This window comes from Azolla caroliniana, unplaced genomic scaffold (assembly GCF_043228905.1).
Source record: "Azolla caroliniana isolate FFs.n. ecotype wild unplaced genomic scaffold, voAzoCaro1.0.p SCAF_2, whole genome shotgun sequence".
Classification (NCBI taxonomy): domain Eukaryota; kingdom Viridiplantae; phylum Streptophyta; class Polypodiopsida; order Salviniales; family Salviniaceae; genus Azolla; species Azolla caroliniana.
In genome coordinates, this window is record NW_028230437.1 from 22895991 (window position 1) to 22920994 (window position 25004).

Here is a 25004-nt window from a genome sequence, read left to right on the forward strand (position 1 = left end):
AATTTACAACACGTTTTTGGCGAATCGAATCAAAGTAGCACTATGTTACATTTGTGAGCCCTTTTACATAGTGTGAGGAGTGTAAAAGAGCATTCCAACTGTATTTCAAAATCTACCATCATCCATAATCAAAATTATGGCAACCACACAATTAACAATCTATCACCCTAACACTACTTGCATAACTAATAAATTAATCATGAATCCATACCCAATGAATCACCACTAGCACAAAATGATTCTTGATTACACACATGCTCATTTGTTCCCCAAACACAATTAATCTAATGGTTGCCATCCAATAAGATCACAAGAGCTGACATTTTCTTATAACAAACTTCTTCAACATAAACGATCATGCCATTGTAAACACGGAGATGGGTTAGGCATGGTTATCAAATTATGGATTACATATATTTTTTACTAGTTTTTTGGCCAAAGGATGTAGCTCATAACATCCATCACCTTCTTCTTGTATCAATCAAAGATGAATGCAGAAATTCCTTGACTAAGTGTAAAAGTGACATGACCAAGTGGAAAATGACTCCTTTTTATTATTAAGAATTCCCCAATAAACATAGTCATACATGATTCCACTCTCTTATTCAAAATACGAGAGCGTTAATTGAAGTTCCAATTCACCTCTCGAAATGTCAAAAATGAATGTTTATCTACAAGCCAAAATAAAGGCTTCAAAAAATTTGATGAGCTTGTTTGGAACTCCACATCTTTCTTTCTTTTGCTTCAGTGGTAGTGTCATCACAGATCAGGTACAGGGTGCAGAAAAGATGTCACAAAATCTCTTGGGACATCTTACCAAATAGATCCACGAAGAAGTGTTGAAGATAATGCATGCATTTTGCTCTCGGTTGTCACTCAATACAACCAACACAGAATCCCAAGTTATAATTGTTAAATAAAATTAGAAATTAACCTATGATTAATGAGCTCCAACTCTCATATTTGTGCACAGCAACTGCAGCACATATAAAAAGGTTAGTTTCAGATAGAAAGAAAGTCACATCATGTGAGAAGAGGGGAAAGACAAGTAAAACCAGCTGATATCAATATATCCTTGATCATAGTACAAGCTGAGAACTCCCTGTTTTGCTTCACACATCAACAGTAATTGACAAAGAGACCAAGTTTACTTCAAATCAGCTTTAAAATGAAAGAAATCTTACTTCACTTCAGATTTAAAATACTAGGGAAACAACTTTAAAATAAAGCAATTATTGCTTCACGTCAGCTTTAAAATGAAACAAATGTTATTTCACTTATGCATCAAAATACCAGGAAATCTTACTTCCCTCCTAGCTGACTCAAATATTAAGCTTTCTTTGATTTCACTTTGATTCCATCACTGTTTTCTTCTGCTTTCTGTGGGGTAATCAGAGAATGGAATGAGCAATTTAAATATATGTACTTGTGAACTACTTTTTTTATTTGTTCTAGAGGAATAGAGGGAACCTTGATCAATTCATCCTGATGCTTTATGAACTCCAATTTCCGTTCTCGTTCTTCAATTATTCCTTGACTAGGAAGCGAGGAGATACTAACTACATCTATCACCTCATCTGGAAGTGATGACAGTGTTGCTTGGACAGCTTCTTCTCGCTTTGTTTTTCCTGATACTGTAAAAGCTCTGTAGGATAATCAAAAAACAGACGATGGTTACAAATTTACACGAGACAGTATTTTCTACATATTTCTGCTCTAGGAGGAAGAACAAAGCAGGAAAATAAAGATTATAAAGAGGACATACATACAAATGCAAAATCTAATTGTATAATATTAACTTCTGAAGTCCTGAGTAGAAGTGTCAAGATTGTCAATTTCATCATGCCTAGCCTAAATGAAAGACTATGCCATAGCAACTCATGTCAAATATTTGAAAAGCGAGATGATAAAAAAACATAAAAGCCAATCCACAGAAGGGAAATTCTCTGAGATGAAAAAAGGTGTGCACACAAACAAAATACGATAGTTGCAGGGTAATGACTGTTCAAGGGTATAGCCACCATGAAACTCAAGATCAATAAGCTTGTCCGATGTTTTGGAAGGGTCAATTTCCAAAGTCCACATATTCTTATATTTCAATGGTCTGAGTGAAATTGCGATACTCTATGTGAACAGGGATGTGCCCTTCCATACTTTTATGGCTGTTTCCTAACCATTCATGGTACTTCTTATCTTTTTGCCACAGAATTTCTCAAGATAACAAATTGTTCCTTTATAGAGGCAATGCTAATAAATATACTAAATAAAATAGTTACATAGGTGTCACAGAATTTCTCATGTTAATAAATTGTTTCTTTATAGAGGTAATGACAAATAATATACTATATACGATACTTAGATAGGAAGGTTTCTTTATATTGCATACTACTTATTCAAAAAAGTAATTATGTCAGTCCCACATGAACCGTAAGAATTACCAACCATAAACTCCAAATTTTCATTAGTTTAAAATCTTAATAGCACAAAGAATTGAGTGATACACCCTCACCTTGAAAGAATGAGCAGTGAAGATGGAACTGAGAAATTCAAAGAGAGGTCAAGCCAATCTTTCAACTGTCAATTCATAAACACAAAATCACCAAATATGGGTTCATTCAGAACATAAGCACGTTTTATGGCACCAGAATCTAGCTATTCTTCACAACCTGTTTTCTCATTTCTTCTTCAGTCAAAATCCCTAATATTCCTCGATCCCTGCAAGCAGCCTGAAGCTCTGCAGTAGAGAGTAGGTCTACACCTTCACTTTGAATTAGTTTGTCATCATTCTTTATCCTGCCAAATGAGTTTAAAATAAAATACACAATGATTGAGCATCGAGAAACTCTAGATCATGTATCTCAACTTTTCAGGGATTCATTTCAGAAATGTGCATTATCAAGATTCCCTATTTTATTATGGCATCGAGAACACATCCCAGTATAAACATATTATGATCATTGAAACTAATCCTATCTTCAATGAACAGAAAAGCCCTAACATGCCTCATCACAAATGGTTGTCTAATCTAATAAAGGCTTCTCCAAATGGTATTGTATTCAATGAGCAACCATTAAAGTACATCTAAAACCTATTTACAGTCTGAAGCTCCACCACTAACAAGTTCTAATCTACTAGAACTTTGTTCTGACTATAGTACTAAGATTCTGTCTCTTTGGGCTAACAACTTCTAATCTTCTAACTCTTATCACATTGTCCTTAGCTATTGATTTCTCGTTATGATTTAACATGCCATATCTTTTAACTAGACTCAAAAACCGAACACAAAACATATTAACGTATAGAGTTGTCATGAGTTGTCACATTTTACAACTAGACAGTCATTCTGAACATTTACATCACGCTGGTACATCATAGTCAGGTGGCACCTCTTATCGGAGAAGGGAACCAATGAACTAGATTAAAACTCATTAGTGAGACAAACTTAATTGACCAAGCTATGATAACTAGAGCTCTTGACTGTTGAAAGAATGGAAGGAAACAAGCTTTGTTCACCCAATAAACATCTTCAAATGATGATTAACAATAGAATATCCAATAATAATAAAATATGCTTGCTGAAAAAGCATAGAAAATGACCTGACTATATTTATCTCACATTAAGTTTTAAGTTTTTATGGCGTCTATATTCAAGTATAATGGAATTCTCACATTAACTTTTAAGCTTTTATGGCATCCATATTGCAAGTATGATGGAATTCTAACACTTGAATGCATTAAAAAAGATAAAAAATCATCCAAATCCTGAAATATTGTGAAAGAAAGTAAGAGTGATACCATGCCAGTTTTGATCGAAGCATATAGCAAAGGTACGAATCTGTTCCAAATGATTTAAGTCCCATGTACTTGCACATACTAATAAGCCTCGGTCTGTCATCAGGTTAAAATGTTTTAGATATAAAATAACATTTATAATTTGAGATAACATTCTCTTACACAATAGACCAGGTAAAACCTGCTTATGTTGTCCAATGTGATCTCGTCATTGAAAAATTTTGCAAAACCTAGAATTTCCTCATTAGTTACAACTCCCCCTGTACGGACCTGATAAGATTTAGTGATTAAAACTTTTGTCCTCTTCATATGTCTTCTTAATGATTAAATAACCTAGATAAAAATGAATAAATAATTACTTTGTTCATGAATTTGTCAAGATCTTCCGCAGTTTTCTTTGCATCCCCAGACCGTGTTGTCTTTATTTCTGTGGCCATCTCCTTGACTGTATCTTGCAAGAACTTGGCATACTGTCTTCTTGCATTCAATATCCTTTGTTGTACTTCCTAGAATAGCATGAGATGATAAGCTTACAATAAACTGAATGGATTGAAACATTAAACTCTTTCTAAACTCATTCTGTAAAAGAAGTCAGTACAGATGCCTAGAAAGACCATGCAAAAACAATTCCACCATCTGATCAAAAATATTTTAGCAACCAATATGTGACAAACAGGTAACATCACTTGCTCTCTGAATATCTTACAAATAAGAAAAAATTTGTCAAATTCGATCAAGGTGAAAGAGAAAGTCAGATATAAATCAACATCTTCCTACATACAACTCTATACAGATGATTGAACCCTTATACAAAAGCATTGGATAGAATATATTCAAGACCTTACCTCTTCTTTAGCCTTGTTTTGAAAAGTGGAAGGAAGCATACTGGGAAATAATTTCAACATAACAGGTAGTAGAAGTTCCATGAAAGGCACAATCACAATAACAGCGAACGGCACAAGGCGGAACATATCAGAAGTTGTCCTTTTGAGTTGCTGTCTTTCTCTGCGGCAGAGATTATTCCCTCTTCCAAGTTTAAGCAGCAACCTTGATGAGATCCTCAAATCTGTGCAAAGAAGTTTTGTACCTACCCAATAGTGCTTCAATGTGTTCCCAATCTCTGACTTCCAATACCCTACCTTCTTCATCCAATCATCCCTACATATCAGAAAATATCAAGCTGATTATTTTATGTGATCTAGATTTGGCTAATTATTTCCCACATACTGAAATTCTGTTAAAACTTCATGTTGGTGCACTCTGTGTGAGGGTCTCAATCACAAGGAAAGCAATTCATAATTGTAGAAGTAATGTTATTGACAAAAGTGTAAATTTTGAATGCTCGATGCACTGCTCTTAACAAACAAAGAGCGAGCTTAGAATGCTCAAAGAAACGGACTTTGGAAATCAGACATACAAGTCAACATAAGAGCATTGTGCATATTTTGCCTGACAAAATAGCACTGCACAATGAAACGTGCTATATTATCGGATGCAATAAATCATTTTACAACCAAGTATGTATTTGAACAAAGGATGGCCTGGGAATAGTAGCTATTCTTAAGACTTGTCATTCAATATCATGCACAAAATACCTATAGCCCATGGATGTTCATTAAGTGTCTAAAGTCCTATCAGTACTCTTCCCAAACATTCCGATTTGACATCACACTCATAAATCTCCTCACAAAATAAGCACATGATGATCCCATCTCCATAACATCAATACCTTATGTTTCCAGTAAGGTACATCCTTGTTGCCCAAAATCTTTTTCTAAAATGCTTCTGCCTACTCTATCCATTGTTAGGGATTGGCATTGATCCATAAGCATTTAAGCAATGGAGGATATGCAACAGTTGGTAGTTGTTAACGGTGCGTTTTCTACTGAAACTGTGCCATTTGTGATGAAATTGCTCAAGCAATGGAACGAATGCCAATATTGTTTAAGGTCTGTGTTTTAATGGAGCAACACCATTTATAATCATGAATAAAAGACGACATACCCATTCATCAAGGTGACATTCTTCACGGATGATCTTAAACGGGACCAAAAACAATTTGATGAGCCACCTATAATACCATCTTTCTTAGGAATGATATCCTCCGGCAAAACCAGACTATCCTCCTCTTCCTTTATTTTCTTCAGGCTAATATCCTGTTTCCTGTCCTCCGTTCTCATTAGGCTCTCCCCCCGTTCCTCCATTCTCCTCAAGTTATCCTCCCTCTTCTTCAGGTCATTCTCCTGTTTCTCCATCTTCTTCATATTTCCCTCTCGTTTCCTCTTTCTAACAAGTTTATCTCTGTTTTGTCTGTGACCAGAAAGATTTTCTGACACGGAAACCTGTTTTTCCATGACTGCGAGATTAAAGCTTGAAGAAGAAGCAGGCTCCAGAGAATATTCATTGCTGTCATTTTTGGAGCAAGAAATAACGTCTTTTCTGCATTGTTTAATGCTTGAATCTTCAAAGCAAACGTCTTTCTTGCATTTTTGAAATGAGAGAGTTTCTGTCACAGAAACCTTATCCGGAAATCCGGCAAAGCTTGAAGAAGAAGAAGAAGAAGAAGGCGGAGAGTAGCCGTTATTGCCGTTTCTGGAGATGAAAATATCATCTTTTCTGCAGTGTTTGATGTTGGTCAAAGGTTCTTCATCAAAGCTATGGTTTATTTTCTTGGACTCAGAAAAGGATGAAGAACCTCTGCATGCTGATGGCTGAGTTGCACGGTAGAAACCTGGTGGGAGAGATGGCGATGGTGATGGTAGAGGCGATGGCAGGAGCAGAAAACGTTTGGCCAATCCAGTTAAAATCTTTCTTTGAGAAAGACGAGAACTAGGCAAGTACATAATTTCATCTACTGCTGCCGCTACTACTATGTCTTCTTTTTCTTCTTCTTCTTCTTCGTTTTCTTTTGAAAGCTTAGTCTGATTCTGATTCTGATTGCTTCTGCTGCTGCTACTAGACTATGTCTTCTTCTTCTTCTTTGTTTTCTTTTGAAAGCTTAGTCTGATTCTGATTCTGATTTCTTCTGGAAGCTCGGTCTGTGAATTTCCTTCTTCTTCTGGGAGATCCTCTCCTGGAAGCTTATTGGATTATCTATATATACATATATATCTCGCGTCCGTTTTCTGTCTTTCTTCTTCTTCGTACGTACTGGCTCTTCCGCTTCTTGATGGAAACTCGTTTCTGATTCTTCTTCTTCTTCTTCTTCTTCATCGCCTCGCTTCTTTCTGTTGCTTCCTGAGGCCCGTTCCTCCTTCGTCCATCTCCATGCTCTTCAAGCTGCTACTGCTGCATCTTCCCTGTCGAATTCAAATTCCTTCTAGAAGCTTCTAGAAACTTCTTCCTCATTTTCTCGCCAACCCTGGCGGATGCACCCTTTCAAAATCCTCGTGCATCCTCTCGTGTGTCTATGTGTGTTCCATTCTTTCCCTTTGGGATGATCCCATGTATGTAGTTTCATGTTACGCATGCATGTATGTTATGTTATGTATGTATATGTTATATTATGTTATGTTATGTTATGTATGTATGTATATGTTATGTTATGTTATGTTATGTATGTGTGTGTGTGTGTGTGTATGTATGTATGTATATGTTATGTTATGCTATGTTATGTTATGTATGTGTGTGTGTGTATGTATGTATGTATATGTTATGTTATGCTATGTTATGTTATGTATGTGTGTGTGTGTGTGTATGTATGTATGTATATGTTATGTTATGCCATGTTATGTTATGTATGTGTGTGTGTGTATGTATGTATGTATGTATGTTATGTATGTATGTATATGTTTATTTATTTATTTATTTATTTATTTATGTTATATTATGTATGTATATGTTATGTTATGTATGTATGTATATGTTTATTTATTTATTTATTTATTTATTTATTTATTTATTTATTTATGTTATGTTATGTTTGTGTGTGTGTGTGTGTATGTATGTATATGTTATGTTATGTTATGTATGTATGTGTTACATGATGTTTATGTATGTATGTCATCATTGGTATAAGATGCATACACATCCCAACACATTCGCATGCTCCGTGATCTCTACGATATTGTTGGTAATGTCCAGCCCATATGCATCACCTTTGCTCTGCTACGCGGTTGTTGATATGATTGAGCACCCTTTTGATAATTGATAGAAACCACACGCTTAGGTGATGCTAACTAGCACGACCTATTGTCGGCGCAGAGTGGTCAAGAAAAGCCCACTTGGTTAGCGCTTTCATCCACTTCTTCTTGTCGTACGTCAGAATTCGTAGAAACGAAATCCCAACCATTGAATGTGATAACACGTTGATCGCCTAAAAAAGATAGTGGGATGGTTCTATATGGGGATTCAAATGCTAAAATGGCTCTATCTGCAATTGAATACTATCTGGGAATGTACTCCACTTCTGTCCTTAAAGAGATGGGTCTGCCATTTTTGGCATTTTCAATCGTGACCAAGATGATTGTTCTCTTCATCGATCACTTGAGAATAAACATCTATGTATATTTATTTATGTTAATGAAAGGATAGATTGTAGTCTGTAATAATAATACTCATTGGTTCTTTTACATATACATGCTCAAGTTGGGCTCATGACTAAGGTGCACATTTGATCTACTCATGGGATTGACTTATGAGAGGGTAAACAATACGGGTTTGAAAAGCAACTCATCAAGCTCGATCGTGACCATTGCAAGTTTCCCACTTTAGTTTACTTATCATGGACGCTAATGCGTGGGCACAAGGAACCAAAAAAACATATATATAAGAACAACATTGTAAGGCTTAGAGTGAACACTTAATAATAATCTCAAGGCATGCACATGTTGCTCCATTTTTTATATAGATAGTGTTGAGAATTAAGTTCAACATAGTGCAACGTGTGAACACACCTTTTGAGAATCCGTGATTACTCAAAGGTCAAGAGTCGCACCACTACTCTCTACCCATTAACTATGTGTCATAGCATCATGTTCTATGGCACATAACTAATGAGTTACATATTCCCCATGATTATGAGTCTTCACATTCCCCAAGAGAGAGAGTGGTTGTTGTAGAGTTAATGAAGAGAGAGGGTGACTCTATATAAAAGCACCCTCCTCGTACTTCATTCTAAGTCGGTTGTGACTCCTTATTATGCTACATTTTGTAATTCCTTATTATTGAGCTTTGACTTGTTGACAATAAAGCATCGGCAAGCAAGGATCGAGCCGTTAATTTATCTCCCTTAATCTCTCTTTGGGAAGGGAGAACAACACCATGTGCAAGTTATAGGGTCAACTCGTAAGGGGCTCAATGTTCCCTTCGCATTGGACATCTTGTGACAATTTGATGGTGGCAACTATCAGAAATGGCAACAATTGTATGTGATTGATTTCGTGCATATATGAGAAGCATTGGCTATGTGGCAACACTAATGAGACGAGTAGTGAGGGTTCAACAATATTTGGTGGTGGTGATAATTTTGTAGGAAAAGCTTGTTAAGGCAATACCCCCTTTTGCACACCAATGTGGACAATAAGGGGGGGTTTCCAACCTTTGCAAGTGGTGATCGATTTGTAGGAAAGATCAAGGAGTCAATGCCCCCTTTGTAAACATATTTGTTAACGGTGACTATGGATTTATTTTCTTTGCTGAATTTGGTGATTGCTATATGAATTGTTATAAATGGTATCAACATATGTTGGGTGACTAATAAAATGTATTTCTTTATATGTACTCAATTATTTGTATTTACAATGTAGATATCTATGAATGAATCATGGTGTATTTGATTTATATCTTTCATAAATTGTTATTCTTTAATATTTTTGCAAGGATCTATCCTTACCCATAGTGTGTTTTTATGGGTAGTGATTGATAGATGACAAAAATATCACATGTCTTGATTGTGGTTTGTTGTTATTTATACAATCATGATACATACTCACTATTCTCCTTATGTGATGTGGGTGGTTGGAACAACATAGGGGTGAGTTTTAGATCAAGTGACAAACGAGTATCAATATCGTAAGCAATTATGGAACTAGCAACACGCTTCGTGTGAAATTTCTTAACTCGAATAATAAGAGTATTTGTTAAGGTTCTAATTATCACCTCGAAACGAATAACAAACTTTGAAATTATCTTGATATTTGGATTCTTGATTCCTATTGATGAATACTTGGATCCTCCTATTAATGAAGAATGGACTCTCCTATTTAGACAAGGTCATGGATATGAATACTTTGAACCAAGAAGGGTTTTGTTTAGAATAGAACCATCCATAAGGAACATTCTAATGATTGTATGAGCGATTAAGGATTTAAATATCGAAGAGGATTGGGGTTTAAACTATTATAAGGAATGTATTAGTTGTAAAGTATCCAATTCATTCAATAGAGAGTAACTCACATTCATATATTATAAAGAATGCACACATGTGTCTCGAGGAATATGCGCTCACAAAAACACTACTAACATTATGATATATATTATAGAGATGTAGGAGGCAAAAATGCAAGAAACAATGGCAATGTTAGACAAGATAGTCAATGTGCATACTTCAAAAATATTTGAGTGTGGTAAGCATAAGCTTTGATTGATTGATCTAGTGTAGAATGTGGTGCACGTAGAAGTAAAGGCTTGTCTTCAACGCCATTGTTCATTATATGTAACCTCTATTTAGTTATGGAACTAGAAGTGGGTTCGCATAGAAGTTAAACCTTGCCCTTGACACCTTGTATGTTTGTTGTGTGTCCCATAATTAGTTATGGATCTAGAAGTGGGTTACACATAATTATTCATTATATGTGTGACCTCTATTTAGTTATGGAACTAGAAGTGGGTTCGCATAGAAGTGAAACCTTGCCCTTGACACCTTGTATGTTTGTTGTGTGTCCCATGATTAGTAACGAGCTTCAAATGTCGTTGCTTCCTTGTGTACTCATGATAGTCTTCATTCATACATACGAGAAAATGGCACAATGAATGTTGTTACATATACCTCACTGAATATGCACCAAGACATGGTAGTTAAAAAAACTCTAAAAATGATAAAGATGCATTAAAACAAACAAAAGAATCATTGAAACAATAATAATACGTCAAAAGGTTAGATATAAGTTGGGAGAGAGATCCATTAAAGTTAAAAGGAGTTTCTAACATGAGATAGATCAATCAAAATTATAGACAAATATGAGGATAAAAATAAACCATGCCATAATTGAATCTTGAATCATGAAAAGTGAGATTCGTACTTTATATGCTAAGCCAAAATGCAATACTTCACCCTATGATGAGAAGAGACATGCATTCACAAAAACAACACGTAAAGAACTTGGGACAATTGTTATCCAACATGTTAAGATCATATATTACAACAAGACATGGATACAAATATATATTTGCAAATACTCAAGAACATTGAGTTTTGTTAATAATCACTAGTACAACACTTCACTAAAGCTCAAAACAACGGCAAGCACTAACATACGGTTCAACAATGATGCTTGTTATGATAACATCTCACTATAATTTCAATAACAGACACATACAAGCACGCCACTCAATTAGAACTTCAATAACACTCTTTGTAAGGTTTTAACATATAGTCACAAGCCTACCACCTACATAGAACTCCTCACTACAATCACACCTGAAGGTTGAACATCAACAAGTATGGCTTCAAGAAGATCCATTTTTATTTTAAGAGGATACAAAGATGAAATAACCACATAGACTTAGTTAGCATCCTTCGAAATTGTCATTTCTTAAATATTTTAGCAACGAGAACAAGGTCCATAACAACTACAAGTTTGGCCCAAGAAGCCAGTGCATTTCCCAGATCGACACTTCGTGCAATTCACACATTGGCTATGAGAACATGAAGTATCAGTTGGGTGACACTTCGTGCAATACTCATTACAATTAGAATCACTTCCAAATCCTCGACATACAGATATATGAGGGCCACACACACCCTCCACCTCATCACACATCACTATTAATGCAATCATTATCACCATTAGCATAAGTGGCACCCTATTCACCTTATTTTTCTTCATGATTTCCTCACTCTATCTACATAAATTTGCATGTCTATGTGCCACCTCTTATATAGTAATAATGAGCTCTCCACAATCCAATGCATGGATTGTCTTGAATGTGACCAAATCAATTGACATGGTCTTCATCCTTATCAATATTCATGGAGTCCAATGGTTTGGTCTTCATCCTTATCAATATGCATTAAATATGGTGACGCACTCTTTAACATATGTGTTTCACGTATGTGTTTCCCGAGTGATCAGCTAGAAAAGGTTATAGTCAAAATGATTGAGGACTCACCTTTAACGGCTACCACCACGACACATGTTACAAGTGCTTGGCAAAAAACTCGTTGATTAAATTTGTATTTAATGGATACCAGTGTACCACCTTGAACACGATATATTTCCGCATTTTCATTTTGGTGCTCATGACTAAACTTTGCATGTGTATTTAGGTGCATTAGTATTTCATCGATATGAATACGTCAAGAAAACATAAGTGTTTGTGCTACTCTTATATCATAGAACGTTAATTTTTTATTATTATGGCACAACACTTCAGAACACATATCTATATGCCATGTGTTTAATGATTAGTTTAACAAATTGACAGTCATGTATTTGTGAAGAACCACATGGGTAATATTTATTAAACGAAGTGAGGATAATGTCTTCAATAAATAATAACTACATTGGTCCAATTAGCTCAAGCATTGAAGGATCACATCTTGAATAATTGATAAACAGTTATCTTGAGACTTTCCAATTATAATTACATGATAATAATCCAATTCTATATCTATTACAACCCAAATTGAACTAATATTTCTTTGGTTGTCCTAAAACTCTTGCCAATTGGCTCTCATGTTGTGTTATAGACGCATCTCTATGTAGTATGTATAATATCTACCTTAAATTTTCTCCTAAGAGAGACGTAATATGATGTCTCATAAAAAAAATTCCTACTTGATAGTTTGCTAACTCTAATGTCATGTCAAGCAACATTTTCTTCTAGGGCATGTCATATATTGATCCATATATCACATTCAATTTCCCTAAAAGCTCAGATAACGTTCCAAGTTTCATCAAAGATCTCTCACATAAACAATTGTCATTTCATTCTCTTATGTCTTTTTTCACACATGCCACGTTCATAAATCCCTAAAACAATAATATCAATATTTTCAAGCACAAGCCTTGAAAGGGTAAGATGCATCTTAGCATGCCTCATCCTTTATTTTTTCTTGTTTCTAATGCAAGTTATCATGATTAATAGAAGTTTGTGCCTTTTATGTTGCCCAATATAAGTTTAGTTGGAAGGTATTGATTTTTGTGGCCTAATGCTATTATCCATGAAATGCATGAACTACCGTAACAACCATTTATCCAGGTGTATTGATATCAACTTTAAAGTTTTTTGAACATTTCATACATTTTTTTATATTCATTTGGCAAACATGACACCTAGGTTGCTTATCTTTTTTATTTGGGAAATGTGCAACATTTTACATGGAAGAGTGAATGGAATGTACTATTTGAATTCACATGTTGCATTTGGAGTTTGGACAAGACTTCCCATTGATCAAATTCACATTGAATTGCATTGGTAGCGTGAAGTGCATAAAATTGTATGCAGTCCAAAAGGAACATAATCACTCTAACACCGACGTTAAAGTTTTTAAAATGATACGCAATAGTGTCAACTAAAGTATATGAGCCTCAAGGCTCAAATGGGATAATGGTTTTATATTGAGAAATTCATTATTGTGCACACTTGTCTAAACATTATGTTAGAGCGTGATTATCCATGAAATGCATGAACTACCGTAACAACCATTTATCCAGGTGTATTGATATCAACTTTAAAGTTTTTTGAACATTTCATACATTTTTTTATATTCATTTGGCAAACATGACACCTAGGTTGCTTATCTTTTTTATTTGGGAAATGTGCAACATTTTACATGGAAGAGTGAATGGAATGTACTATTTGAATTCACATGTTGCATTTGGAGTTTGGACAAGACTTCCCATTGATCAAATTCACATTGAATTGCATTGGTAGCGTGAAGTGCATAAAATTGTATGCAGTCCAAAAGGAACATAATCACTCTAACACCGACGTTAAAGTTTTTAAAATGATACGCAATAGTGTCAACTAAAGTATATGAGCCTCAAGGCTCAAATGGGATAATGGTTTTATATTGAGAAATTCATTATTGTGCACACTTGTCTAAACATTATGTTAGAGCGTGGAGGTCTTCCATCTTCCAAAATAATTTATTGATATGACGATTGACACTTTATCATGGATGATATTTGCATGATCCTTTAAGAAGGAATATGGGCAAGGACCCAAAGGTGCATGAAATGGTTTATTAATTGATTCACGGACTTTCTAGAGTGTGGGAAGAGGCAAAAGAATTAAAACCATAGGCTAAATCCCTTGAAACCTTTGATTATCAAGGTTCTTTCAATACAATAGTGCCAAGCATGGGCTTCGCATCCCAACCAAATCAAAGTCTTGGCTTTCAATTAGTTGATCACTTTCTAATTTCATAGTGATTACATTATGTGTCAAACCTCATATTAACATAAAATTCCCTAATATTATCTCTAATGACAAGGTCTCACATCAATAGACAAGTTTTGGTAAGCTAACACGTCATGTTTGCATGGGAAAAGGAGATACAATTGTGTACAATTATATAAACTTCCCAAATTCGTCCAAAGCATGCTTGAGTAACGTTTATGAATAAAAATCAAGACGCATATCTTATCTTTTCTATAGTATGGTTGCCATTTACTAGAATGAACATTTAAAACTTACCCATGGTACAACATTTACAAATACATTCACACATTGTCTTTGATCTTAAAGTAATGCGTATAATTCACACTCTTACATTACTGGCAATGTTTTTTGTGCATGGTGTGGGCATGTACACTACAAAGAAACCTACACATGTTATTCATATTTGGACACAAAATAGACAATGAGATCAATCTGCGTGATTCCAACACTTGTACATGTACATTCTCATGCCATGCAAAAGAGTTGTCCCCAATCAAGACATTAAGACATGCATCCACATTATTATATTGATATATATAACTTAATTGATCATAAGTATAATGTCATACTTATAAGATATGCATTATTTTCCTTTGCTTTTGTTTTCACACTAATGAAAAACATTCTTTACCATATGTAGGTGCATGTGAAAAAGTAGATGATGGATGATACACTATTTTTGTCATCATCTACATGTATAAAAATGAGCTATACATCACTTGATTTTCCATTGTGTTAAGCAAATCTAATGTAGATGTTTTGGCATAGATAAAGATTCCGTGATTTATCTTGAGTATATAAAGCCTTTAGATTGTGATAAGATGATTCTCGTGTAGAACATGATTGTTTTCAAAGAAAATGAATTGAATATGGTTCATTCCCTAGGAGGGCAAAGACGAATAAATGATGACAATGATAGTTGGACATAATATGAAATAATGAGAATTTAGGAACATTTCTTCACCCTTTGGTTTGTTAATAATATTTATTTGGAGATTTGACTCTTATGAGTTAGGTTTGGTAGGAAAATGAATCATATCATCGATGCTGTTACATTTGGTCAAGTTGTTTGTCCTCACACTTGCATCGATGAAGACATGTGGGATACTTATTAGAAAAATCTACCATCATAGTAATGAATAAAAATTGAAGGCAATGGTAATGTAATCATACTGAGAGCTAGAAGATACTTCACATTCTACAAGCCATGAAAGTTTTAGACAATTCCTATGTTGGAAAAACCTACTTTTACTCGTAACTTTTAAAGGCAAAGAATATACTACTTTTAAATGAAATGGTTACATGTGTTCCAACTATGTACTTTCTAGAAGCTCATAATGTTAGGCACTCGTGAATGAAGTAAGCATCAAACTGGAAAACAATATTGTGTGCATATTCTTGTGTACTATGATGTAGTTGTAACATGAGAGATATATTCTCTTTAAGTCCCTAGTCAAATATAAGATCCTAACCACATGAAAATCAAGACTCTCAACACGATCAACATACCTTAAAGAAACACGTGTAAGACTACAAATATTATAATTTTTTATTGATAATTAGGAAACAAGTGGTGCTAACGACAAGACTAAAAGCGAGCATTGTCCTAATTTGTTAGGTTGGGGCGTTTTGAAGCAGTACAAATTGTGTGCTTCTAATTAGGAAGTGGGCCATGTACTGTAATGGCAAGAATTTGAGGCTAAGTTCAACTCAATTGTTTTCAATTAGAACCTTAACTGTGTAACTCGAACTTTTGTGTGGTTTACGTCATGGTGTTCTATTGCAATCCTAAAAAGAATGTAGTAGGATTTTATAAATGTAGAAAAAGATAAATTGAAGCAAAATTGTGACATTTTAGGTAATATGAGATAGTGGAAACATGGACTAAAACGTTTGTCGAGTAGGTAATGAAATCACTCGCACAATGTGACAAGATTATCCATTGTTAATGTTGTAAATGAAACAACATCCTTCCATTGTCAAGACTTGAACTTGGGCCCACCCATCCACCAATGAGAACAATATCATACACACATGGCATCACATTTTCACACATACACATTCACATACAGAAGACGAAGAAGAAGAAGAAGAGAGGAAGAAATTAAGGAAGAAGTAATTTATGTCTAGAAATTGTTGGATTAATATAATCTTTTGTTTGTAGATGGATGCTTGATAAATTCCATAATAACATGTAAAGAATTGAATCTTAGAAAGACAAATATTACATGATGAAACACCATGGACAATGACTTGTCTAGTAAACTCCCCCACCTTTTGTTCCATATCATGTTTAAAGTCATAATGTCCAAGAAAAGATGAATTAAATCTCAATGGTTATCTTTCTAATAAAGATAGAAAAAGAAAAAGAAAAAAAGATCTAAAACCATCAATGGTTTGATGTGTGAATTAATTTTTTTCATGGGTTGCATTCTCATGCTAAAATGAACGTGGTGTGTAAAACATTTCACAAATATTTTCCGACAAGAATGTTCTCTAAATGATGATATAATGCAAGTGCAATAAATGCCATTTAGATCAGTCAAGGGTATTGATGGGCAACATGTCGTGATTGCCTTGAAGGAGGATATAAAGGAAGAATAGGTGGAATATGTATTGTCACACCTTTCAATTGATAAAAGTCTATGTCGGGATGGAATTACAAATGAGTTTCTTAAAGCCTTTGTACAACAACTAAAAGGCTCTCTAACAATGATGTTCCAATAAGTGTGGAGTTATAGTAAAATGCGATATTCATGGAAATTTGGTTTTGTTAAACTTAATATTGAAAGTTGCATCTCATTTGTAAAATTTTATAATTAATGGAAGGAGTTTTTTTTGGAAAAAAAGAAGAAGAAGAAAGAAAGTTGCATCTCACGTGTTCTTTGCTCAATGGAAATCGATATCATTGATGGGTGGGTTGTATAAGATTTTTGCTAAAGTAATTGCAAATTGATTTCAAAAGATATTATGGAATTTGGTCCATCCCATGCAATATGGGTTTATATTAGGAAGGGACATCATTCATGATATTAAAAAAGTGCAAATGAATCCAAACAACAAATGGTAATGATACAACTAAATATATCAAGAAGGCATATGATAATGTAAGTTGGTCGTTAATTACGCAACTTATGCTTATATAGGTTTTGGTGAAAGGATGTTTCGACTATCTTTGATGTTGGGGTGAGGTGCAATGTTAGACATTATGTTAAAGGTGATACCATCGACAATGTCACTTAAACAAGGATGCCCATCGAGGGTTTAAGGTTTACAACATACATGATTGAGCACACTAATGATGTACACTACAAGTGGGTTGAAGATAGAGCTTGGTTAACAAATAAGGTTTTGGATACATGGCACATTGCTCGACATGTAAAGTGGTGGCATCAAGTTTTAAATGCAGGGTGGAAGACTTCCATTTCGTGAAAAGTTGTTTCATTTGCACGTGATGATCGGTGGGTTGCCTTTGGCGATGACTTCAAAACAAAGACATATTTCGAACGAGACATGTTTTTTTGTACAATGGTTGACGAAGATGCCAAACACAGGTTCATTACATGCACGGTTGCTAAAGTCATTTGGGTGGTTATATCACAAATTTGGGCATCGATAATAGAAAGTTTTTTTGTCACCTTTTAAGTGGGTTTTCATTGATGATGCTAAAGCTCTACCCACGCCATCATATCAGGTCGTGTTTCAGTACCTTACGTATCGGGAGATGTGGTTTAATTGGACCATGAGAAATGGGTCATTGTTTGATAGACTTTGTGGGATAACACAACAACTCCGTAGGATGAAAGGGAAGTTGATTCAAGAATTTTCGCAACTTATGTTGTATGGGGACGTTGTCCCAAGACGAGGTAGAGTTATGTCACCTTCTAGTATTGTGACACTTGAGAGGGTTTACCTTACCATATTGCTACTAATGAAGTATTGAAGATTAACAATCGACAACGGTTCGGTTCGAGAATGGCAAACTCAAACCGTTTTTTTTTATTTTTGAAAGTTAAACTGAACCGAACCACGAAACCGTTTAAAGAACATACATGAATGATGATACATTTACAGAAAAAAGAAAAGAAAGAAGAAGAAGAAGAATTTACCAAAACAAAGAAAAAGGAAGAGGAAGAAGAAGAACCCAAAAGCAGTGAAGTGGAAAAGAACACTGAAAATGTCGATTTGTCTGCTCCCATGGACATGCAGAAGACTGAGAAATGAAGAAGGGTCATTGTGATGAAGAAGTTTTCACCATTTAAAGATCAGAGCACTCGTGATGAAGAAGTTTTTGTGTATAAAAAGAGGAAACGACCATCAGATATGATTTGTAGGATTGTGGAACATGAAAGAAGAAGAAAACCTGCCATTTTCAGTAGAGAACCCCTATTGATCAAAGAACAGAGCATGTCTGATGAGATGATATTTGTGGATGAGAAGGAGGAAGCATCCTTCTCATCCGAGGAGGTAAAGGAGGTTGTCCCAAATGAAGGAAAAACGTCAAGTCATGGAGAAGGAGATGGGGATAGTGATCATAAACATGTGATAGGGCTTGTTATGGACAGTGGACAACAGAGTTCTTTTGGTACTTGTGGCGCTCTCATTGCAATAACAGCAGAACTTGTAGCTTCATTGCAAGGGGCGACTTTCATGCCTCCTGTGAGTTGCGTGTAAGTTAATCTTCAAACATTACCTAGTTTGAGTAGATTTCGAAATGCTATTCAACTTGAGTTTTGCATCAAAAGAATTGTATATGTAAGATACGTCCAATTTATGTCCCGTTTCAGTGCCATTTTTAAAATTCACTATGCTATGCAATGATTTGTGTGAAGGGTTATTGCATGTTTACTAGGATATAATATCAGAGTCTTAATGTTGGAGGTTGAATGCGTATACCATTTAACAGCCTTACATTTGTATTGAGAAGTGTCCACCTGTTGAGATATATCGTACAAATACATGAGAGAGAGTATTTATGACTATGTTAGGTGGGTTTGAATCTTAGTAGATCATAGCAGCAATGCCCACTGCACTTGGTCACGTATTCAGATGTGCTGTGAAGAATTCATTCCCTGGTCGTTTGGATGTCCATGTAGAGATCCCAAGCAAACACTTTTACTTCTTCATGGACGAGTCTTGGAGTACTTCTATCAATGTAGCATATGCATGCATATGTGTGTCTCCTGCAGCTTTAACCTTTGTCTTAAATTTTGTTTGACATTTCATCTCTGACACTATTGGCTGGTCAAAACCACAATGGCTATGTTTTGAACCTTCTCCTTAGAGTTTATTGGTATATTTTGGCATAAACAAGTACCAACTAACTCCTTGACTGTAGTCAATGGAGTGTAGCTGAGAAGCCACATGCTGTAGATGAGCAAGCTATTAGTGTTAATAACCTATTGTATTATAGGAACCTTAGTAAGAGAGTGAAAGTTCTTTACTTCAATTATCTTGATATTTGCGTGTTTGGAAGCACATCCAAATATTGCTTAGTTATATATTGTCCCTTTGTTGTAATTGTGGATTGGTCCTCTGCTATTAATATAATATCTTTCTTGACCATTGCTTCTTTGTGTTGTTGATGTTGGCACATATTCTATTATCTTGGCAATTGTTAACTGGATATGAATAACTAGTCACCCTTCTGCACTATTCACTTCTCATATTGATTTGTCCTACACTCTCTAATGATGGATCTCTTGCATAAAGCAGTTGTCTGTGGTTATATCATATGTAGTTTGTGCATTGATCCTAAGATGCAATATAGATTCCCATGAATTACTAATCTAGGTTACAGTTGTTATGTATAAGTGGTTGGACTGTAAATATAGTATGGGTAACTTGCATTAGCGTTTTAAGTACATTTATGATCATTGACTACTCTAGATTTACCATGAAGGTTAAATTGACTGGTTGTATGTCACGACTTTTACTGTTGGTGTAAAATACAGGTACAACCCATTGGTGTATGCCCAAATACCACATGAGCAATATATAAGAAAACATGGTAAATTGACACAACAATCTTCTAGAAATGATTGATAAATCTATTTGCTTGATTAAATGGAGGATTGAATGAATTCAAATTGCTTGTTGCAGGTGGTCATAAAGTTCAGGTTTTGCTTGTTGGAATGAATCCTGGTCCATATGGAATGGCGCAGGTGGTGTTAGAACTCCACATTAGTCTATATTGATGGGATGAATTGACCAGAGAACTGCCCATATAGCAGATGTATTTGCTCTCTGGGGGATTGACCAAGGGAATTTGGGGAAATAACAAAACCCCTGGGGCATTTTAGGAAGTGAAAAACTTAGGGCTATTGGAGGGAAAACTTTATGTTTACTAATCTTCTGGTCCTAGTTTGCAGACTGGTGTGCCCTTTGGAGATAGCAAGATTGTTAAAGATTTTCATGGAATTTGTGGAAATGTGAGTGGACATCAAACTGAAGTTAACAAAGTAACTAGTGGTAAATGTAGGCCTATGTATATTCTTTCTTTACCACAGGTGAATGTAAAAAAATCTTGAATTAATACTTTTTGTATAGGTCAAATCACCTCTCCATTTACATCCAAAACGCCCCATCAATGGGTTTGACTGTCAAAGATCCGAGGTAACACGCACATGCAACACATTATACAAAAGCACATGCAACACATTATGATTCTTGTAATCGTGGTATTTTCTTGACAACCTTTTTCTTTTTGTCTATTTGTATTTGAAAATGGTCCTTACGGATGCATTCATGCTGAACGGATGAGTAGTAATAAACACATTAATGGTTTGATGACTATTATGCTTTTTACATGTGGAGAGATGATATTGCAGATAATTAACAGATTTGTTTGTCTATAAAAGTAGTAATGACGAGCCAATGAAACTCCAGATCAGTGGTCGGCGATTGTGGGGCTGGGCACAAGATCGTTTTGGATCCGCAGCGTCATTTTTCAAACAATTCTGGGTTCAGAACTATTGTCCCCTTGTTTTCATGCAAGCCTCTGGAAAGTAAGTTTCCACACATCATATGATTACATGATTACATTGGTTTTTTTGTGACAAGACATTATTACATTGTTTCTTCTTCATAGTAATATACACATAAATATTTCTTCTTAGGAATATATATATATATATATATATAAATAAATTTTTGTTTTCAGTAACAATACACAATCAAACCCACAAATATATTGCTGTTTTGTACTAACACCACATGCTATCCTGACCATCTCCATTATTAATGGTGTGCCACAGGAACCATACACCTGACAAACTCCATGTCGACGAGCGTAGGAACCTTGAAATTGTTTGCAACAAAGCACTTACACAGACTATTTCCATTTTACAACCTATTTTTGTGGTTGGGATTGGTTAGTTGTGCAAAAAACTCCACGTATGTGTATATATATATATATATATATATATATATAGAGAGAGAGAGAGAGAGAGAGAGAGAGAGAGAGAGAGAGAGAGATATTAACATCTTTTAAGAGGCCAAAATGGCCTATAAGATCAAATAAGAGATTACATCTTAAGTGTTGTCTCGTCTTTGAGAACAAATCAAAATAAAATAAATGAGGGAATCTGGTTTTTGGCACATGTGAGATCCTCAAGTTAGGTATATTGTAGCTTTTGTCTTCAAAAGATCTCTAGCATAGGTTGATCCAGAATGGAAATGTCTCCGAAGCGAGGGAAGCACCTACGATGGCGGGTGATAATGGCTTTTATCTATTGATGACAAGGGCGTTGAGGTCGTGGTCCATGGGGCCGGGGCCTACGGGCATGGAAAATTGCCATTGCTCGATCAATTGTAACCCCTTTGTTATGTCTTGGTCTGAAGCCCATTTGTGTATCCTGTGATTGACTTGTAGTGTTAGTAGGAGTGATGGGGCTAAAGAAAGTTGTGATTGTTCTTTGTGGATAAGCTTGTGTGGCTGTATTCTTCAACAACTTTTCCCGATGTCTCTTGAGCTCTAGCAAGAAAAGTCCTAGGCATCGTTGGTCCTCATATTCCATTACCTTGCGTAGTGGGCCAAAGCCTTGTTTAAAGAGGCAATGGTATCTCCCTCTGATTTCATAGAAGACACCACAATGACAAACATAGTGTTCTTCAGATTCCACTCCTTGATGACACGGCAAATTCTCTCTTCTAGAAGTAGTCGTGTATATCTGCCTACCTCAATTTGTAGTTGATGTGATGAAGTTTGCAGCTGCCCTATCACAGTACGCAACGTATAGGATAGATGTATGTCCATGTAAGGTGGCCTCATGACAAATCCATCCTCCGATGTATGTAAGAAGTGTGTCTTAGTCTTACAGTGGGCCATCTTTGTACCAAGTGGTATTTTGGGGCTGATCCATGTTATCTTGTTTTCGAAGTTAATAATATCAGTTCGGATCACTCTATTCTTTTCCACTTTGGTCATATTTAAATGGGGACAGTCCAAGCTATATTGGAATGGGGGTAATGCATTTATACTCATGTCATGTGACTCGAACCATTGCTGCATTTCAGCATACCAACAATGAGTGTCTCCATTTTCAGCCAGTTGTCTTGATGACATAAGTGCCAACCTTGGGTACCTTCGTTTAGGGAGCTCACAAAGACGTTGGATAAATGTCACTGATCGGAACAATGCCTCGGTTGTTATAGGTGCTGCTCCAATCTCTGCCCGGATTATATCGTGGGGCACCGATGCTTTGCTCCTTATCATGCGAACAATCATTGACACTAAAGGTCTCTCTAAATCTTTCCAATGATTTGCCTTGTTAAGATTTGGTCCCCATGTCTCTACTCCATAGAGAAGAGTTGGTGTGACAAGTGTATCAAATAACCATAGCTTAGTCCGTGGCTCTTGGAACTACAAATGTGCACATTGTCTCTCGAGAGCACCAAGGGCTACATATCCACGAGAAAGCCGGGCACAAGCAGCCTCCTGTAAGGAGAACCTTGTGCATGAGAGAGAGAGAGAGAGAGAGAGAGAGAGAGAGAGAGAGAGAGAGAGAGAGAGAGAGAGTTGTGTCTGTGTACACTAATCTTGTAAAGGGTGCATGATAGATATACCATATCACCTTGTGTGCACAGGAAAATATGCTGCAAGAAAGATTCAAGAATGCAACATTTCAGGTATAAGAACAGGAGAGATCATGCATCCCAGTCCAGCAAATCCACAAGCGAACAATGAATGGTCCAAGAAAATTGAACAACAACTTGAACAACTCGGAGTTGTGTTTCCAAAAGAATGATTGCCTTCAAATTGTAAATGAGAAGGTTATTCGTAATCTAACCTGATTTTTACCCACTTCAATATTCTATATATTATCTATATGAATGATGTAAAATGAATGAGCAGTGTTTCCTAAATATAAGGTTGTTTTTGCTTATTTGAGTAATGTATCTTCTTATATGAAAGTTATCGACTCTGACTTTTGCAAATAGCCTTAATATGCACTAATAACTGAAATGCATGCTTAACTATTTTTCTGAATATTGATATTGAAAAGTTTTTGCAAGTGAATTCATTTGTTAGAGTGGGATATAATGTCTTAAACTTATCTCCAATGTTCTAACTTGCATGGATATTGCTTTAAATTTTCAAATTTCCATCTCTAGATGCATGAGGATATGCAACCATGACATGGAAGTTGTTGCTTATTATCAAAGGATAAATGAATGATAACTTGTTGGAGGTTGATCACATCCATCTAAGTAGTTTGCTATGAAGGACTTGGTTGATAGATACTAGCTCTTGGTATATTATAAGGAGCATGTCATGCATTTCTCCAAGTTAGGATTTATTATTTGACCAAAATATTTAGATATGTTCTTATTAAATTCACTAAGGGTTGTCCTTGGACAACTTAGACTATCATCCCACCAACTTGAGATTGAAAATAGTCATGCTCATGGGGTTCCTTGAGAGGAAAGGATATGTAGATTATGTCACATAGAGATACAGGATGAGTACCATTTTACATGCAAATGTCCAACTTATGTTGAGACAAGGGAAAAATACAAAGACATAAAAACACTAGGTAAATATATCTTAAAGCTAAAACAACATAGAGAGTAAGGTACAAAATGTTAACCATAACCTTTCTAGTATTCACCAACATGTAACCATTGATTTTTTTCAGGGATAGGGGGGAATGATGAACGTGGACACATCTGCACTAAGCCTTTGCTAAAGCATAAAACCAAATAGCAACCAAACGCCCCGGATACCATTTATATTGAGAGACTCTTGACAACATCATGATCTCCCAATGACACTGCATCCTAAACTTACTATTGAAGTTCGAGATGACAAAATGCAAGCATGTGTTGATCCCTCTCAATCGAAACCTGAAACTAGATGCTGACTTTGGCACCATAGAGTGTGAGCTGACGTGATATCAGCAATTGGTAGGAAGCTTAATCTGCCTCTCTATCACCCGTCTCAACCTCAACTATCAAGTTGGCCTCCTTAGCCAAATCATGCAAACACCACGCGACATACATCTAGATTGTGCTAAGCAAGTACTACGATACGTGAATGGCACTATGGATTACGAGATTCTCTACAAGTCAGCAATGTTGATTCGACTTGAAGGGTACATAGA

The 25004-nt window shown here is 35.5% G+C and overlaps 2 protein-coding genes across 2 annotated transcripts; one reads left to right on the forward strand and one right to left on the reverse strand.

Annotated features, from left to right (window-relative positions):
* Positions 1–528: 528 nt before the first annotated feature.
* Positions 529–6741, reverse strand: LOC147867649 (LETM1 domain-containing protein mdm28, mitochondrial-like). The gene is made up of 9 exons (XM_087315425.1): positions 5797–6741; positions 4638–4950; positions 4152–4298; positions 3974–4062; positions 3796–3888; positions 2667–2793; positions 2510–2574; positions 1471–1645; positions 529–1380 (listed from the first exon to the last, which is right to left on the reverse strand). The coding sequence occupies exons 1-9, from the start codon at positions 6633–6635 to the stop codon at positions 1330–1332; spliced, it is 1899 nt and encodes a 632-aa protein (XP_087171551.1). The 5' UTR covers positions 6636–6741; the 3' UTR covers positions 529–1329.
* Positions 6742–18565: 11824 nt separating this feature from the next.
* On the forward strand, positions 18566–23791 carry LOC147867650 (uncharacterized). Its single transcript, XM_087315429.1, has 8 exons — positions 18566–19070; positions 20355–20410; positions 20503–20564; positions 20772–20831; positions 20950–21015; positions 21289–21407; positions 21657–21772; positions 23488–23791. Exons 1-8 carry the CDS (start codon positions 18640–18642, stop codon positions 23646–23648), a joined length of 1071 nt encoding a protein of 356 aa, XP_087171555.1. The 5' UTR covers positions 18566–18639; the 3' UTR covers positions 23649–23791.
* The last annotated feature ends 1213 nt before the right edge of the window (positions 23792–25004 follow it).

Excerpts from the sequence above, each read along its gene's own strand:
- LOC147867649 (XM_087315425.1), bottom strand. The coding sequence starts at position 6,635 with ATGTACTTGCCTAGTTCTCGTCTTTCTCAAAGAAAGATTTTAACTGGA. Across the intron at positions 4,063-4,151 it reads TTGACAAATTCATGAACAAA|GTCCGTACAGGGGGAGTTGT; the intron begins GTAATTATTTAT and ends AAATCTTATCAG. Across the intron at positions 2,794-3,795 it reads CTTCGATCAAAACTGGCATG|GATAAAGAATGATGACAAAC; the intron begins GTATCACTCTTA and ends CTCATTTGGCAG.
- LOC147867650 (XM_087315429.1), top strand. The coding sequence starts at position 18,640 with ATGAAGAAGTTTTCACCATTTAAAGATCAGAGCACTCGTGATGAAGAA. Across the intron at positions 21,408-21,656 it reads TTCATGCAAGCCTCTGGAAA|GAACCATACACCTGACAAAC; the intron begins GTAAGTTTCCAC and ends GGTGTGCCACAG. Across the intron at positions 21,773-23,487 it reads TATTTTTGTGGTTGGGATTG|GAAAATATGCTGCAAGAAAG; the intron begins GTTAGTTGTGCA and ends TTGTGTGCACAG.